This window comes from Cyphomyrmex costatus, unplaced genomic scaffold (genome assembly GCF_001594065.2).
Source record: "Cyphomyrmex costatus isolate MS0001 unplaced genomic scaffold, Ccosl1.0 scaffold29, whole genome shotgun sequence".
Classification (NCBI taxonomy): domain Eukaryota; kingdom Metazoa; phylum Arthropoda; class Insecta; order Hymenoptera; family Formicidae; genus Cyphomyrmex; species Cyphomyrmex costatus.
In genome coordinates this window covers 1920517-1936123 of record NW_017277017.1, presented here as the reverse complement: position 1 = coordinate 1936123, position 15607 = coordinate 1920517, and the positions used below count along the sequence as shown (strand labels likewise).

The 15607-nt window shown below is 30.7% G+C and overlaps 2 protein-coding genes across 2 annotated transcripts in view; both read right to left on the bottom strand.

Annotated features, from left to right (window-relative positions):
• Positions 1 to 71: 71 nt before the first annotated feature.
• Positions 72 to 4102, bottom strand: mRpS30 (mitochondrial ribosomal protein S30). The gene is made up of 4 exons (XM_018541510.1): positions 3528 to 4102; positions 2395 to 3023; positions 1903 to 2296; positions 72 to 388 (listed from the first exon to the last, which is right to left on the bottom strand). Exons 1-4 carry the CDS (start codon positions 3986 to 3988, stop codon positions 178 to 180), a joined length of 1695 nt encoding a protein of 564 aa, XP_018397012.1. The 5' UTR covers positions 3989 to 4102; the 3' UTR covers positions 72 to 177.
• Positions 4103 to 13925: 9823 nt separating this feature from the next.
• sima (HIF-1 transcription factor component sima) overlaps positions 13926 to 15607 on the bottom strand; it is a 44459-nt gene continuing 42777 nt past the window's right edge. Inside the window, exon 14 of the mRNA XM_018541562.1 lies at positions 13926 to 14376. Within this exon, the coding sequence (XP_018397064.1) occupies positions 14050 to 14376 (327 nt within the window). The 3' untranslated portion in view covers positions 13926 to 14049. The remainder of the gene's footprint in view (positions 14377 to 15607) is intronic.

Genomic DNA, 15607 nt, shown 5'->3' with positions numbered 1-15607 from the left:
AACTTTAACATTGTCCCATAATTTGCATGAACTTTTTACAAAGGAACAAAGATTGCATGTTATATGGAGTTGTATGCTGCACGATATTATAGACGTTAAAATAAAAGTTAATAATTATCTTTTATACAATCGCTATTATATTTAATTCAATATAATAATAATTATTTGTACTTCTAATTATGGATAGTACGTTTTTGACCATCGTCCTATATGTCTCTTTTTAGGATTCTGTCGTAAACGTCTTGGTATATAAGGTGGTTGATGATCATCTAATTTGCGTTTGTACATTTTAATGCCAAATTCCCAAGGTTCTCGTTTCTTGTCCATTGGACGAGTTTTATGTTTAATAATATAGATTTTTTGCCAATCATATATTTCCGGTATTCGTCTAAAAAAAAAAGATATAATAAATTAATAAATATAAATGCTTTCATTTTATTACTATCAGTTAACATTAAAAATAGTAATTTTCTGTGTATATGTGTATGTATGTATGTATATGTGTGTGTGTGTGTGTGTGTGTGTGTGTGTGTGTGTGTGTGTGTGTGTGTGTGTGTGTGTGTGTGTGTGTGTGTGTGTGTGTGTGTGTGTGTGTGTGTGTGTGTGTGTGTGTGTGTGTGTGTATATATATATATATATACATACTTTTCCTCTTATTGTTGAAAAAAAGCTTCTTAACTCGCTTCTTTTTAACAATAGAAGGAAAAGTATCAAACAAAAGTTGCTTGATTTTGAGGGGCACATAATGTGTGCGGTTCACTTGGCGCTACAAATGCTTCGAAACTTTTGATTGACCAATCGGAAAAAGAAACTGTATTAATCGACCAAACGAAAAATGCTTCAAAGCATTTGTAGCATCGGGTGGACCGTAACCAATATGATGTTAATAATTGTTTTGTAGGTGGAGGCGGAAAGGATAGGCAAAGGTCAAATCTGTTTTTTTAAATAAAATAATGTTTTTTTATTTGTATTCTAATAGAGCATTTTAAGACGAATACAGTGAACTATAATTGAAGGTTATTCAAGATTACACAAGGATTACAAATAACGGAAAATAATTTAATGAAAAATAAATTATTTCGAGGCACTCTTTGAATAATTTCGTGTCTTCTCTGCTTGTTGGTATACCACTAATCGTTTAAGTGTATCACAGTATGTAAATACATACAAATAACATTAAATTGCGCATAGCATTAACCATATTTACTGATCAATTTGAATTCATCTATCGATCAAAGTGCGTGTCTTGCGAAATATATAGATCATTATAGATGAAAATCATATTGACTTTTTCCGGTTTCGTATAACGCATTTTGCAATATATACCAACAAGCAGAGAAGACACAAAATTATTCGAAGTGTCTTGAAACAATTTATTTTCCATCATTGACCTTGCGTAACATTGAATGACCTTCAATTATAGGTCTGTATTCGTCTTAAAATGCTCTATTAGAATGTAAATAAAAAAATATCATTGCATTTTTAAAAAACAGATTTGACCTTTGCCTATCCTTTATGCTTCCACCTACAAAATAATTATTGATATCACATTATGTACCCCTCGAAACTAAGCAACTTTTGTTTGACACTTTTTCTTCTATTGTTAAGAACAAGTGAGTTATTCAGGTGACCTGTTTTAAATGCCTCTATCATTCTGTATATAAGTTATATGAATGTACGTATGTATATATGTGTACACACACACACGCACGCACGCACGCACACACATATAACTAATATGAATACGAAGCCTATAACATTCTAATTACAAGCAACTAAGATCCAATTAAATTGTTACAGGCTTCGTATTCGTATTAGTTATGTTGTTACATTGGTCTTTAAAACTTAATATTTTATATACATATATACATAGTTATTAAAATAACTTTAATATTATTTTACCTGTGTCTTGGCCTGTTAGTCACTAGATGCTTATATTGTTTTTCCATCCAGTTTCTTCTTTCATCATGTTCTATGTCAGCTATTACTTTCGCAGATTTCCCTAAATATGGTTTTAAGTCTATTCCTACCCTTTCCTCAGGAATATTGATGTAAAATTTAATTAAAGTTTTGAGAACTTCTTCATTTAAACCATAAACTTTCTCATTTTCTATTTTATCAAATAACTTTATCGGTTCTGTAATCCAACATATGTTGCGCTTTGGATTTTCATCTGCGTACTCAGAATGAACTAAAGTGGTATTAAGTTGATAGACAAAAAACGACCACCATTGTCCATTTGTTATGATCGTCTGAGTAGTTAATGGATACGTAATATCATTAAAAGTAGAGAAACCTGAAATTTTACAGACATGTAAAAAGTCGAAATTCAAATTAATATCTAATATAACTTATATAAATTAATATCTAATCCAACTCTAACTACAAAAGTACCTTGATAACAGGCTTGCGATAATAACCAGCTGTAAGATGCTAATACAGCCTGTACCATGAGTGCTGTAGATGTGTCATTATACTTTTCTGGCCTTGTTTGCAAATATGTGCAGTTATGATATGATAAAAGTCCAAATTCATTTTCATCGCCAGGCCAAAATCCAGGTATATTAGTTAAGTGTTTCTTTTCAAGAGTATAACTCAACACCTTGGGATTTAATTTAAATGTGGGTACTTCAAAAGCTGGATTTTCACAATCACTTAAGGGAATAATCTCTCGCAAAGGATGCTTATGTCTCAAATGCATGATAGGCTGACCAATATATTGAACAGGTAAATTTACTGGATCATCAACAAACTCCTTCATAAATTTAACAGAATTTCTGAATTTCTTTACAAAATTAGGAGGATTTAAACCACCCATGAACCAAGATGCTTCTAATCTTGGTTCAAAATCAACTTCAGTATGTAATAAATGTGGATTTTCAGAGGAAAGATGTATCAGCATTGTTCTGTTAATTCTGTGAATTAATGCTTTAGATATAATTTCTTCCATGTTTACTTTTCTATCTATAGCCTTAATGTTTTCATCCAATGGAAATTTATCTGCTTTCATTTCATGCTCTCTTCTGCAATATTATAATATACTAATAAAATATATATATATGTATGAATTATTTTAAGCTTTTTTATATATATACATATATATCAATAGTGAATAATTAATTAATATAATAATAATGCTGTATAAGTATAAAACAATATAAATAAAAAATAAAGAAAAGAGCCAGTAATATAATTATATTACTGGCTCTTTGCCCTTATTTTTTTATCTAAATAATTAATTATCACTTATATAAAAATATCAAAAGAGGAAAGAGCAATGAGCCAAAGGTTACTAGATAAAAAAGCGTTAGTAAATAAACATTATAATATATTAATTGCTAGCAAACAAACAAAACAGCAAATGTTTCAATCCCTATCAGATCATTATCAATGTTAGATAACTTTAAATGTTCGGCAACAGTAAAATTTATTTTATATCTTTTACTTATATATTATATCACTTATATATTTTAACACTTATATACTATATTATAAAGAAAACATATTTAATTTATAGAAATACCTACCTTCTGGTACAATGTTCAAAAACTATGTTATCCTCTATGTCACTCTTAATTGATTGCACTATTCTATCTAATTGTTCAATAGAAATTAGAGTACTGTAATATGCTGGCAAACCAGATTCCTTGACAATATGTGTTCTTGTAAAATATTGTGCATGTGACAAAGCATCATACGGTATAAAATGTTCGTTTAGGATTAGTGATTTCCAGCCATAATAACGTGGCATATTAATTTTGAATTGCTTTTCCTCCACAGTTTCTAAGTTCTTGATTTCATCATACCAAGCTTGCCTATACTTTTTAAACTTGGCTTTAAAGCTTAAATCTTTGATGGATGGATATATCGGTTCTACATCTTTAGGATCATTTTTAATTTTGCTGGCAGCTGATATACTATATTTTCTCTGTTTGCCATACTTAACTACCGTATTAAACAGTAATTTCTGTCGAATGTGAGCAAACATATTTCTAGGCAGAAGCAACAATACTTTCCAAAACTTTATGGAGTGTTACCACGTTTTTTAACATATACATTTAGAAGAAACGGTAATTATTTAAAATACGGTCGTCACCTCCGATTTTGATGAAATTAGGTTTATTCGATGCACAAAACGAAAAAATCTGTAAGAAAAAACGTTAGGACGGCTTCGTGAACCAAGATATTAAGGCTAATCCTACAATGTGCTTTTTGTTTCCTGTTTCTTGTTGTTTGTCTCTTGCCTTCTTGATCAAAAAGGCAAGAGACAAACAGAGACAAACAGCAAGAAACAGAAAACAAAAAGCACATTGTAAAATTAGCCTAAGAGTCAGTTTTTTTTTTTTTTTTTTAAAGCGTCTTCAGCCCTAACCTTTGGGCTATATAACGCAAAGAAGATCCAATTTTGGTAAATATAAAGAAGAACCCGCTCCTCTCAAATTAAAAATATACTCAATCGATGCGTTTTTGCATGAAACGAAAGAATCTGGCAGAAAAAAGTGTCGCTCTGCCTTACGAACCGAGATATTTAGTGTTAAAGTTGATAACTGGAGGTTAGGAAAACCGTCATATCGAGAAAGCAGCGACATAACATATTGGTCACATGCGCATGCGCTGTAGCCACAACACAAATTTGTCTGCTTTACAAAAATGTCTCGGTTCGGAGGGCAGAGCGACACTTTTTATTACCAGATTTGCTCGTTTCATGCAGAAACGCGTCGAAGTGTATTTTTATCAAAATTTGAACTGAGCGGGGTATTCTATACCTATACCTAGACACATAAAAGGCCTGTTCTTTTTCTCTGCACTGTGCCCACAGTGCAATAAGTTGAAATGAAACAGATATACGTTTGTTTCACTTCAACTTATTACACTGTCTGAATTGGTGCAGACAGTGCAGACAAAAAGAACAAACCTAAAGGTACATTCACATACAACCGTCAAGCGCCAAGCAGTAGAAGCAGCAACCAATCAACAAGGCGATATGAGTAGTGGCGTAAAAAATATCTTTTTCGCCACTGGCCATTTTTCGCACGTAATGGGTGAGGTCTAGAGATCCTATATGGAGAGATGGGCCAATGCCGACTGATCCGTGATTGGCTCTGCCATGATGTTGTGAAACCGGATGTGAGAGTGAAAGAAGCGAATGTGAGAGTGAGAGGAGCGTCGTCTGCTTATGATTATAAGAAGTACTGTCAGAGACAAAAATTAACTTAGACGAGTCTCTTTTACAGTAAGTAAGTTTAAAATCATCAAAAATGTATCACTAGAACTTTTGGAAAAAATATATATATATAAATATATATAAAAATTCATTTATAAATACATACATACATTTTATATGTAAATTAACCTAAAATTGTTTTTTTTTTTCATTCTGGCAATTGACTTTTTGCCAACAATCTGCACAAACTCGAGATCGTATGATTTATTAAATCTTGTTAACTCACATTAAATATGAGGTTAGAAATCTGTGTTATTATGAGATAAGTTTTCACCAAATAAATAAGTAGTAAAGTCATTGTTTAAATATAAAATATTCATATCACTTCAGATTTCGTATCACTGTGTGTAAATGGAAAGCAACTTTTTTATTCGAATTTAATACGTTTTGCACGTTTTTGTCTATTTTGTCTGTTTTATCCACAATTCTATATTTACGAAAAATAAACTTTCTCTAATAATTATTCATTACAACTTTGAGTTAACAAAGTTATAATAAACAAGTAGTGTTACGTGATGTTTCGAAATTGGCGTTGATATATTAGCGCGCATTTCCAAGATCATGTGATTTCCGGTTTCACAACATCATGCCGGACATTGGCCCATCTCTCCATATAGGATCTCTAGTGAGGTCCACTTGGCGCTAGAAATGCTTCGAAACTTTTGATTGATCAATCGGAAAAAAAGAACCGTATTAATTGACCAATCGAAAAATACTTCGAAGCATTTGTAATGCCTTTTTGCGTGTCTTGCAAAATATATAGATCACCATAGATAAAAATCATATTGGCCGGTATTCATAGTCAGTTCTTATATTCAAGACCGTCTTAAGTTCAGTCTTAAGATGTCACGAACCAATCAAATGGCTGCATTCGCGTCTTAAGACATACTTAAGACAGTCTTCAAATAAGAACTGACTATGAATACCGGCCATTGACTTTTTCCGCTTTTGTATAACGCATTTTGCATCTTGAATGACCTTCAATTAAGTCCATCACACGTACAAAAATTTTAGTAGTAATCGTAAGGTCTTAAGCAAATCGGCCAATCACAATTTACCGTATTAAAATGTGAATCGTAATCTTGATTGTGATTGGTCGATTAGCTTAAGACCTTACGATTACTACTAAAATTTTTGTACGTGTGATGGCCTTAAAAAATAATCGGTGTAATGCAACACCCAAAGCCGGGACGAAACAGGTCGAAATTTTGTATTTATCGGTTTCAACAATTCAATCTAAACTTTATAAAAACTAAGAAGATCTACTGTAAAAACGGTGTCATTAGAGATCCTATAATTCTAGGTGGCATTAGAGAGCCTATAATCAGAGTGGCGCCATACGGGTATCACTTGTGATTGGTCCGCCATGTTTTAGCTATTCCCCTATAGTATACGTGACGCTCCCTATATAAAATGCGCGCATATGTGTGAAACGGAACGCAGCCTATATCTCTTTCTCTCTCGCAGAATTTCGCTAAAACATGGCGTAATCTTACTTATGTCGCGACCATGAAGGAAGATATAAGGAGACTCCACTCGGTCTCGCCAGTCTACAAGACATGAACCCATTTTAGGTTTCGAGTTCCGTTTCCGATTCTCGACACTCGTAGCGCTCGTGAATTTAGTAGTGCTGCGCATAATGAGTGCGAGTAAGAGAAATGATCATTTCTCTTACTCGCACTCATCAGAATCGGAAGCTGAACTCGAAACCTAAAATGGGTCCACTTTTATTTTACGGAGTGGAGTCTCCTTATATCTTACTTCCTGGTCGACACTCTGATTATAGGCTCTCTAGGTGGCATGGAACGAAAGCGACATCTAGAACGAACTAATTCAGATGACCACTTTTGAACACGCTTTTTGAGGGTCTCGTCTATGCCAGTTCAGTCTCCTGGTCTCTATAATCCATGATCACTATATTTGAATTAAAATATGCTCTATCTAGAATGTAAATAAAAAAACATTCCATTTAAAAAAACAGATTTGATCTTTGCTTATCCCTTTACGCCTCCACCTACAAAACAATTATTGACATCACATTATGTTCCCCTCGAAACTAAGCAACTTTTGTTTGATACTTTTTCTTCTATTGTTAAAAACAAGTGAGTTATTTAGGCGATCTGTTTTAAATTCCTCATCCTGTGTGTGTATGTGTATGTATGATATATACATATATATATAGGCATGCATACATGACATACACGCAATAATTGATTTATTTTAATCATTCTTAAAAAATTGATGTGAAGTACAATTAAGACTGCGTTCGAAAATATTACTTAGGTTTCCCTGAGCATCGTTTGTTCATTCAAGTTGTTAAATAAGGATATGACGATACTCGGGTGATATTTCCGCAGTCTAGTATACTATTATCTAAAGTTTAAAGTAAGTAATAATATGTTTAATATCTAAAGAATGTATCATTAATACAGATAGATTATACATGCTAGATAAAAATGCTCAAATAACTGATCTCATATGTTAAATTGTAGAATATTGAGATGTGCCTCCATTTAATTTTTAAAAATAAGATTGCTAATATAGATAATAAACTAAAATAGTACTAATGTAAATAATAAAATGTAATAGAATTGTATTGTACATGCAGTACTGCAATACTGTTTTTTTTTTTAGTTTTAAGAGAAAGTTGTGTTTACATATAAAGCTTTATCTAAATATTGTTAAATATGTATCAACATAAAATAATTTTTAGGATTATTTAATGCAATTATTCGATGTACATTTAAGAATACATTCAAGTAAAAAGTTTTTGAGATAGACAAAGAGTATTTTCCTTAGCGTTTCTTATTCAACAAATCACAGTTAAACAGACGTAAAACATCTTTCATTTTTTTTTAATTGTTTACTATTACTTTTAACAATTTTTCTAACTTTCTGCAAATCCTTGCGCAATCGTTCTCTGGCTGCAACTTCTTATATTTTTTTTTATTAATCTCAGTCTTCTGTGATATAAAAGTGGCAATAGAAAGTGAACTTTATAAACAAAGCTCGTCTACTACTCTATGTCTATAGTTTACAGATTATTTAACTCATTGTTTCTTTTAATTGCGGCTATTAAAAGATTATTTCTTTCCATGCTAATCAGAAGTTATCAGCTTGATGAAAAATCTTCTAATTCGATATCTATTTCTGTTTTTATTATTACTTGAGACTCGGTAATATTTTCCTGCTTGACATTACTATTAGAAAATAGTTCTTGACGACTGGAGCAATCAAGATGAGTATGTTGACACAACTTTACATTAGATCGGAAATAATTATGTTCAATGTAATTCTGATTTCTGAGCTCAATGTGATTCGGATTTGTTAGAGATTGATCAATTGAAGTCTCCGATATTGTAACATCTAAATTGTCGTTACAAAAAAAAAGAGTTGGAACAGCATCTTTCTTGATGCGTTTTCTATAAACAATCCAGTCATCACGTTTAAAGTGTTTCTGCAATCACAGAATTAATATTTGTATTTAATATTTTGCTTTATAATGAAGTATCTTACTAAGAACAAATGTTTTACCTCGCATAATCGGTGATTTATTGTTGCTCTCCAATTTTCTTCCCTTCCAACAGCAATGCGCCACTTTTCTCTTATTATAGGATCTGTGGGAAATCTGAGCATAACGAAACCTTTACTGTAACTGTTGTTACAACAATTGACTACACAGTGCGGCATATTTGATTATTACTTCTGCAAAGAAGAGATATTTTAAGCTTTACAATCCTCATGGCAAAAAATATATGAGGATGTATTTTTTATATATGAAACTAAGTACAAGACTCAATTTCAAAATAACAATTAAGTAATACGAAAGGACTAGTAAGAGTCTGATAAATAAAAACACTTTTTTCAATATTCAAATAAAAGAATTAAACAGACGTTATTACTACTTTAGATAAATATTGCGAAGAACATTACTACGTCGAACCGCCATCAGAGGTCTATCGATATTCGCAAAATTTCTCGCAAATGCCGAGATACGCGTATATCTGTATATATAGAATCTCGATTTAATAACAGGCGTCTAAGGTAGGTTTCCATTACAATGCCTTACTGATGAATCCAGAGTAGTGGAAACCGGGACGCGAAACGCCAATTCGTGATGTTCTTCGCAATCTTATTTTTCACAGATTAAGATTTACTTCAACATTTACATCGTTAAATTTTAATATATGTCTTTCAACATATTATTAAGATCCAATAAGATGCTATAAGCATCAAAAATTGTTATATTGCGTGTCAATTTAACTAAAAGTGATATTACTGCGGTAGTTGTTTAGTGTTGCGTTGTAAGTCTGAAAAAATGTCGGCACGCGACTAAAGACCATCACACGTACAAAAATTTTAGTACTTAGTAATCGTAAGGTCTTAAGCAAATCGGCCAATCACAGTTTAGCGTATTAAAATGTGAAATCTTAATCTTGATTGTGATTGGTCGATTTGCTTAAGACCTTACGATTACTACTAAAATTTTTGTACGTGTGATGGCCTAAGGGACTACATACGCAGTATATAAATAAGCATTTGTGATCCAGCTTTGACCGTTAGTGGTTTTGACCGTTATTGGTTTCCTTCTTCTTATTTGTTTATTGTTTATCAAAATTGTACGGTCTTAAAAAGATTTTAGTATTTGTTAAAAGAATTAAGATACTATAAACAAATAATAAACTTTATTTAAATTAACATTACATGTTTCAGTTATATTCAGCCCTACTCATGTACAAAAATTAATTAACAATAATCTATCTTATTATCTAATAAACGCCAAATGGATCTAACGGTAAAAGCGTTTTGATGAAAAAAAAATGCGATAAATATGAAACATTTTTTCCGAGTCCTTTTTAATTTTTGTAATACATTATTCTAGCAAAGCAAAAATTAATATTGACAATATTTTAAGGTTTAAACGATTAAATATAACATATATAAACACTTATCAAAGAAGAAGAAATGAAATTTAACACGATTAGCACATTGTCTCATTGTAAAGCTATAAGGCTAATTCTACACGTGCTTTTTGATCGAGAAGGCAAGAGACAAAGAACAAGAAACAGGAAACAAGAAGCACATTGTAGAATTAGTCTAAAGAAGGCAAGAGACAATCAACGAGAAACAGGAAACAAAAAGCACATTGTAAAATTAGCCTAACAGTTAACTTTAACTAACCTTTCCTGAGAACTAGAGTGGATATATGATGCCGACTGCGTTCGAAAATATCACCCAAACAGTGATCTCAGTTGAAGACTTGAAGAACTTTTGAGGCATGCGCAGTGGCACTAGTCTTCACCAACAAGCTTCTATTCACACATACGCAACGATACAGGCTTGTGCTTAGATATACAGTTAGACTAAAGTGGAGCGCCCATATATTAAATATTGATTTAATTACATGTAAATTATACATTTCATAATTATTTTGTATATCTTAATTATCTTATTGCTTTTTCACAATTTTTAATTTTAAACAACGTTTTTAATATTTTAATTTAGTATAAATTTAAATTACTTTTAATGTTTGTTGTATTAATATTTCAATATTTTGTTTATTATGTTATACATGTAATAATAATAATAACACTGTATGTTTTGTAATTTATATAATTTTGATTTTGTTTGAATACTGGTAAGATTTTCTGCAGTTTCCCTTACCCTTGCAACAAATGTTGGTATTGATGTATAATAATAAGTCGACTGCAGACGCAAAGAAAAAGTTTATTATTATTTATTAATATAAAAAATATTGTTTGATCGATATAAAGACCTTTAATATAATTTCCTTTATATTTCTTTCTTTCACACCATGACGGGCCTTCCTGATACCTTTTAGTTTGTACGTTACTGATAGGTAGAGCACGTGTGGTTATTAGGGTGTGCGCTACTCCGCCTGCGTCAGAAGTTCTGCAATCTGAGGGTGCAAACCCATGTAGCGGAATAGCGTAACGCGGAACGAGAGCAGAACCAATAACGAGCATTCCGTGTTTCTAGAGAATCTCGTGATTGGTTCTATTCTCGTTCCGCGTTACGCTATTCCGCTGCATGGGTTTGCACCCTGAGATTGGGCGAGTTCGACGGTAAAGTGGCTAGGTATGTACGTTTGCCGAGCAATTAAATATGATTGGTTGGATCTATAAGTAATAACCAATGGCTGCGTTCAGCAGAAAAAGCAGCTTTGCAACTTGAACGTGCCCATCAGTCTGATCAGTCATTAGTCCATAAGATATAGACCTTGAATTACATAGTCAATGTCCATGATCCTGACCATTAAGTTCAATCCTGTAATATCAACATACGTCAAGTTTAAAATAAAATATGGAAAAAAGGGGAATAAAATTTTCTATGTATAATAAAAAAAAAAAAAAAAATATTTTAAACAGGAATAAATATCGAATGTCGTATACATACACTTAAATTAAATTTTATGAACAGTCGAATAATGGGACGGATAAATCGATAGACGTAAAAAGAACACATAGTTCAGGTATTTTATTTATTTATTTATTTATTTATATTATACCACGCATTTTTTATTATTGTATAACAAAGCGTAGAAATAATATAGATACGTACAGATAGAAAATTAATTAAGGTTTTATGACCTTCATTATTTGCAATAATTTAAAAAATCAATAAGATATCAAGAGAACGTAAGTTTCATAAAGATGATGTGGTTCAAAAGTTCTAAAAAAGTTTAATTTTAATTAATTTAATTATAAATTCAGCGTCTCATATCATATTGGCTTTACATCCTTTTCTCTCTCTCATCTTAAAATTTATTTTCATTTTAAGATTTAATTATAAATCTTAAAATTTATTATAATTGGTAAAAAATGAAAAAATATGTAATTCAATATTTTGGAAATATTTATTTCTAAATATTGGTTATCTTTTTTGTATTCATATCATACGCACATCATACCGTCAATTACCTATTAATTCAATACTAATATATAATATAATTAGACCTGTAATAATATAATGTATTAAAATAATAAAATCATAATAAAAAAACATATATGTCTCAATTTATATAACAGTAGTAACTGCAGTAATAATTGTACCGCCAAACATAATGCTAATCATAAGAAATTATTTGTACGCAACAAATAATCATGGTGTAGCAACAACAAATGAATTGTGATTGACATTGAAACTTGGTAATAATAATAACAATTAGAAAAGACGACCATTAGAAAAGATAACCAGCCACACGAAAAAAATGTCGATGCTATAATCTCCTAATTTGATATGCAATAATAAACGCAGCAATACCACAACTTATCTATTAATTTTAAAAATTAGAATTAGAAATAGAATAATTATTCTATTTGTTTCATTCCGAAGATACGCAAAACAAAATTTAAAGGAATGTTAGAATTAAATTATGCGAAGTACAAAAAGAGACGTCGTAGAAATACATTGTTCTTTGCTTTTGACACATTATATTTTTAACAATAAAAGTAATGTTTATTTAAAAAAAAAGAGTGAAAAGTTATCCACACTCATTTTTTGTTTTAATTTTAAATTCTTGAATTTCGAAGTGATGAAATAGTCACTCATCGGTTTTCAAATTTGATATCGCTTTCATAAATGCACTCGTTTATATACAACTTTTGAAAAAAGTAAATCGAGCTACCAAAGGCTAACACTTAATTTTCCTTTAAAATTATTCAAATAATTAAATTTTTCTTTTCACACACAAGTCAAGATTGTTTTATCCTGGATACCAATTTTTGAATACATTAAAATTTGATACTTATTATCATTAAATAACATCTTATCTAGTGTCCCATTCTCCTTGATAATTATGCACATTTTATTATGCTTATATTCTAAATTCTATCGCATCAAATTATAATTATTTTGTAAAAACGGATATAAGAATGTGATCGAACTAGAATTTATAACAAAAATCATAAATTTTACATAGTAAAAAATAATTTTCTAAAATGTTAAATCTGACTTATAAAAAAAATTTTTTGAATAAAATCTGTATATATTAATGCACAAAACTTTAAAAAATTTATAAAAATTTTTTTATCATAAAAACAGTTGCAGCCTTTAATCAATTCGACTGAAAGATGTGACTCACATTTTATAAGGACACGTCATCCTGTCAAATTAAATTCGCTACGCAGCTCGTTATTATATATCCTTTTATAATTCCCTTTTGTTAATTCGGCGCGTGGAAACGAGTTGACACACCTGGTAAACGTTCACACGTAAATGTCAAAGAATGTTATAAAAAGTATCGATTGAACGTTAAAGTAGCGTGAATTATCGATTATTACTTAAAGAAAAATTATTATAAAAAAATTAAACATCAATTAAAAAATCAATTAATCTGGATTTAAGTCTTCTCGAGTCGTATCACTTTCACATTAGTTGAATGTTCTTCTGAATATTATATAAACTGTACTGCATTTATCGCATTTCCGGGATTTTCAGATGCTCTTAGCGAATTATTAAAAAGCACCGGGAATTAACCGACTATTTACACGCAGAAATTAGAAGCAAGATTCGTATAAAATTTCTTTGTACGTAACGTTCGATTGCACTGTAATTTTTTTTTCCGCTCTTTATTTAGTACATTGCACAGACTTTGAAATCGAGTGATGTTGAGAGGACAAATTAAAATCAATATTTGAATTACAATTTAATTACAATAAACAACAACTCGAATCGTGTTACAAAAAAAGAGTGAAAAAAAAACTTCTGAAACTTGTTACGAAAAAGCGAATATTGAACAAATCCGGCTTCTAATTTTCCTAATTGATTTTTTGGCAGGTCCGCATAAATCGCATCGCGCTAGATCACACCAGATTTCGATCCAGTAGTCCTCCGAGTAGATCTGATCCCACTTGAAGCAGGCCCGAGGATCCATCGCGGATCCAGTCGAAGCTGTCGAAAGATGTCATCGCGGGCGTCGTGGGCGAAACTATAGGAGTACCTCCATCCCCGCCACCGCCGGTAAAGGGCCCGATTAAATGCTTTCTGGTATCCGGGCTAAGATGATCGGGCAAAGATATGACATCTGTATTCGTACAATGTGGAACTATCTGATTTTCCACATTGATAGATAATGGGGTCAGGTTACTTGATAGTACAGTCGACATGTCGCGAGAACTCATCAAAGAATCCTAAAAAGTAAAAGATAAAATTACTATCATTTGATTTGTTATTTTTACGTGAAATACGTTTAAAAAAATGTGAAGACGAATCGACGAATTTTGACAATTAAGCACAAATTAAATTTTTAATTCATTTGAAGAAATATTTAATTTAAAATTTATAAAATTATTATGAAAATTTCTCATTTTAAATATTTAAAATTGCAAAGTATATGAAATTGTTGCAATGATATATAATCTCATTTAAATGTAAAAAAAATTCATTAATTTTCTATTGGTTTTTATCATTATATATATGTATAAAATATTTACAATTTATATTTTCCAATTTTCATAACAAAAACTGAGTATTAATTAAGAGCTTAATTACCTGACAAATAAGTTTATTTTTATTAGCTTAATAAAACTTATTATAAAAAAAAAAAACATTGCTGCGTTTCATAGACAAGAAAAAAGGATAGAATAGAGAGAAGATTATGCTGACAATTGACACATTAAGTAATAACTGCTTTTTACCACTCTCGGAGTTCTTTAAGAACCCCATTCCTCATCGTTCGCGTGACTTCAGAGACGTTTCATTCATAAATATAAATGAACGATTACTGAACCAAGCGACTGTGACTATCATGTCGCGTAATCTAGACGAAGGTAAGCCTCGTGCGGATCGTAAAGGTGATAACTATTTTGTAATCATAATCCTTCTTATCAGGTAACTAAAGAATTTGATGACCGATTATGGATTCGATAATTAATTTTCCAACAATTAAAATCTGTCTAGTTTTTATATTTTTTAAAATTATTTCATAAACATTATTTTGTAATTTAAAATCAAATAATTAATATATCCACAAATTTAGAAGTTTATTAAAATTGCTCTATCTAAAACTACTAGATAAATTTCCAGAAGTAATGGAAATATATATAGGATAATTTCCATCATTTTTATATCTAACATTTTAATTAAAAAAATTTTTTGCTTTCAATTTTAAACTTTCAATGATAGCTTAATAAAATAAAATCGTATCTAATTATTATATATTGAACGCGCGTCTACCCAAAAATGAATCTTGGCAACAGATTTAATGATAAAATTGTGTCATAAAACGACAATGGACGGAAAAGGACGACAGTGGGAGGAAACGAAACGCAGCTGATTAGGTGATTCGATGTTCCATGTATTTCCATAACATTCAATCAACAATTCCATATACTTTGCAATTTGTGTACATAACATGACTCT

What these genes read in the sequence shown, in the direction of transcription:
- mRpS30 (XM_018541510.1), bottom strand. Translation starts at nt 3,988, where the DNA reads ATGTTTGCTCACATTCGACAGAAATTACTGTTTAATACGGTAGTTAAG. An exon ending in TTTGAACATTGTACCAGAAG is followed by an intron (nt 3,024 to 3,527) that starts GTAGGTATTTCT and finishes ATAATATTGCAG; the next exon opens with AAGAGAGCATGAAATGAAAG. An exon ending in ACTAACAGGCCAAGACACAG is followed by an intron (nt 389 to 1,902) that starts GTAAAATAATAT and finishes TTTTTTTTTTAG; the next exon opens with ACGAATACCGGAAATATATG.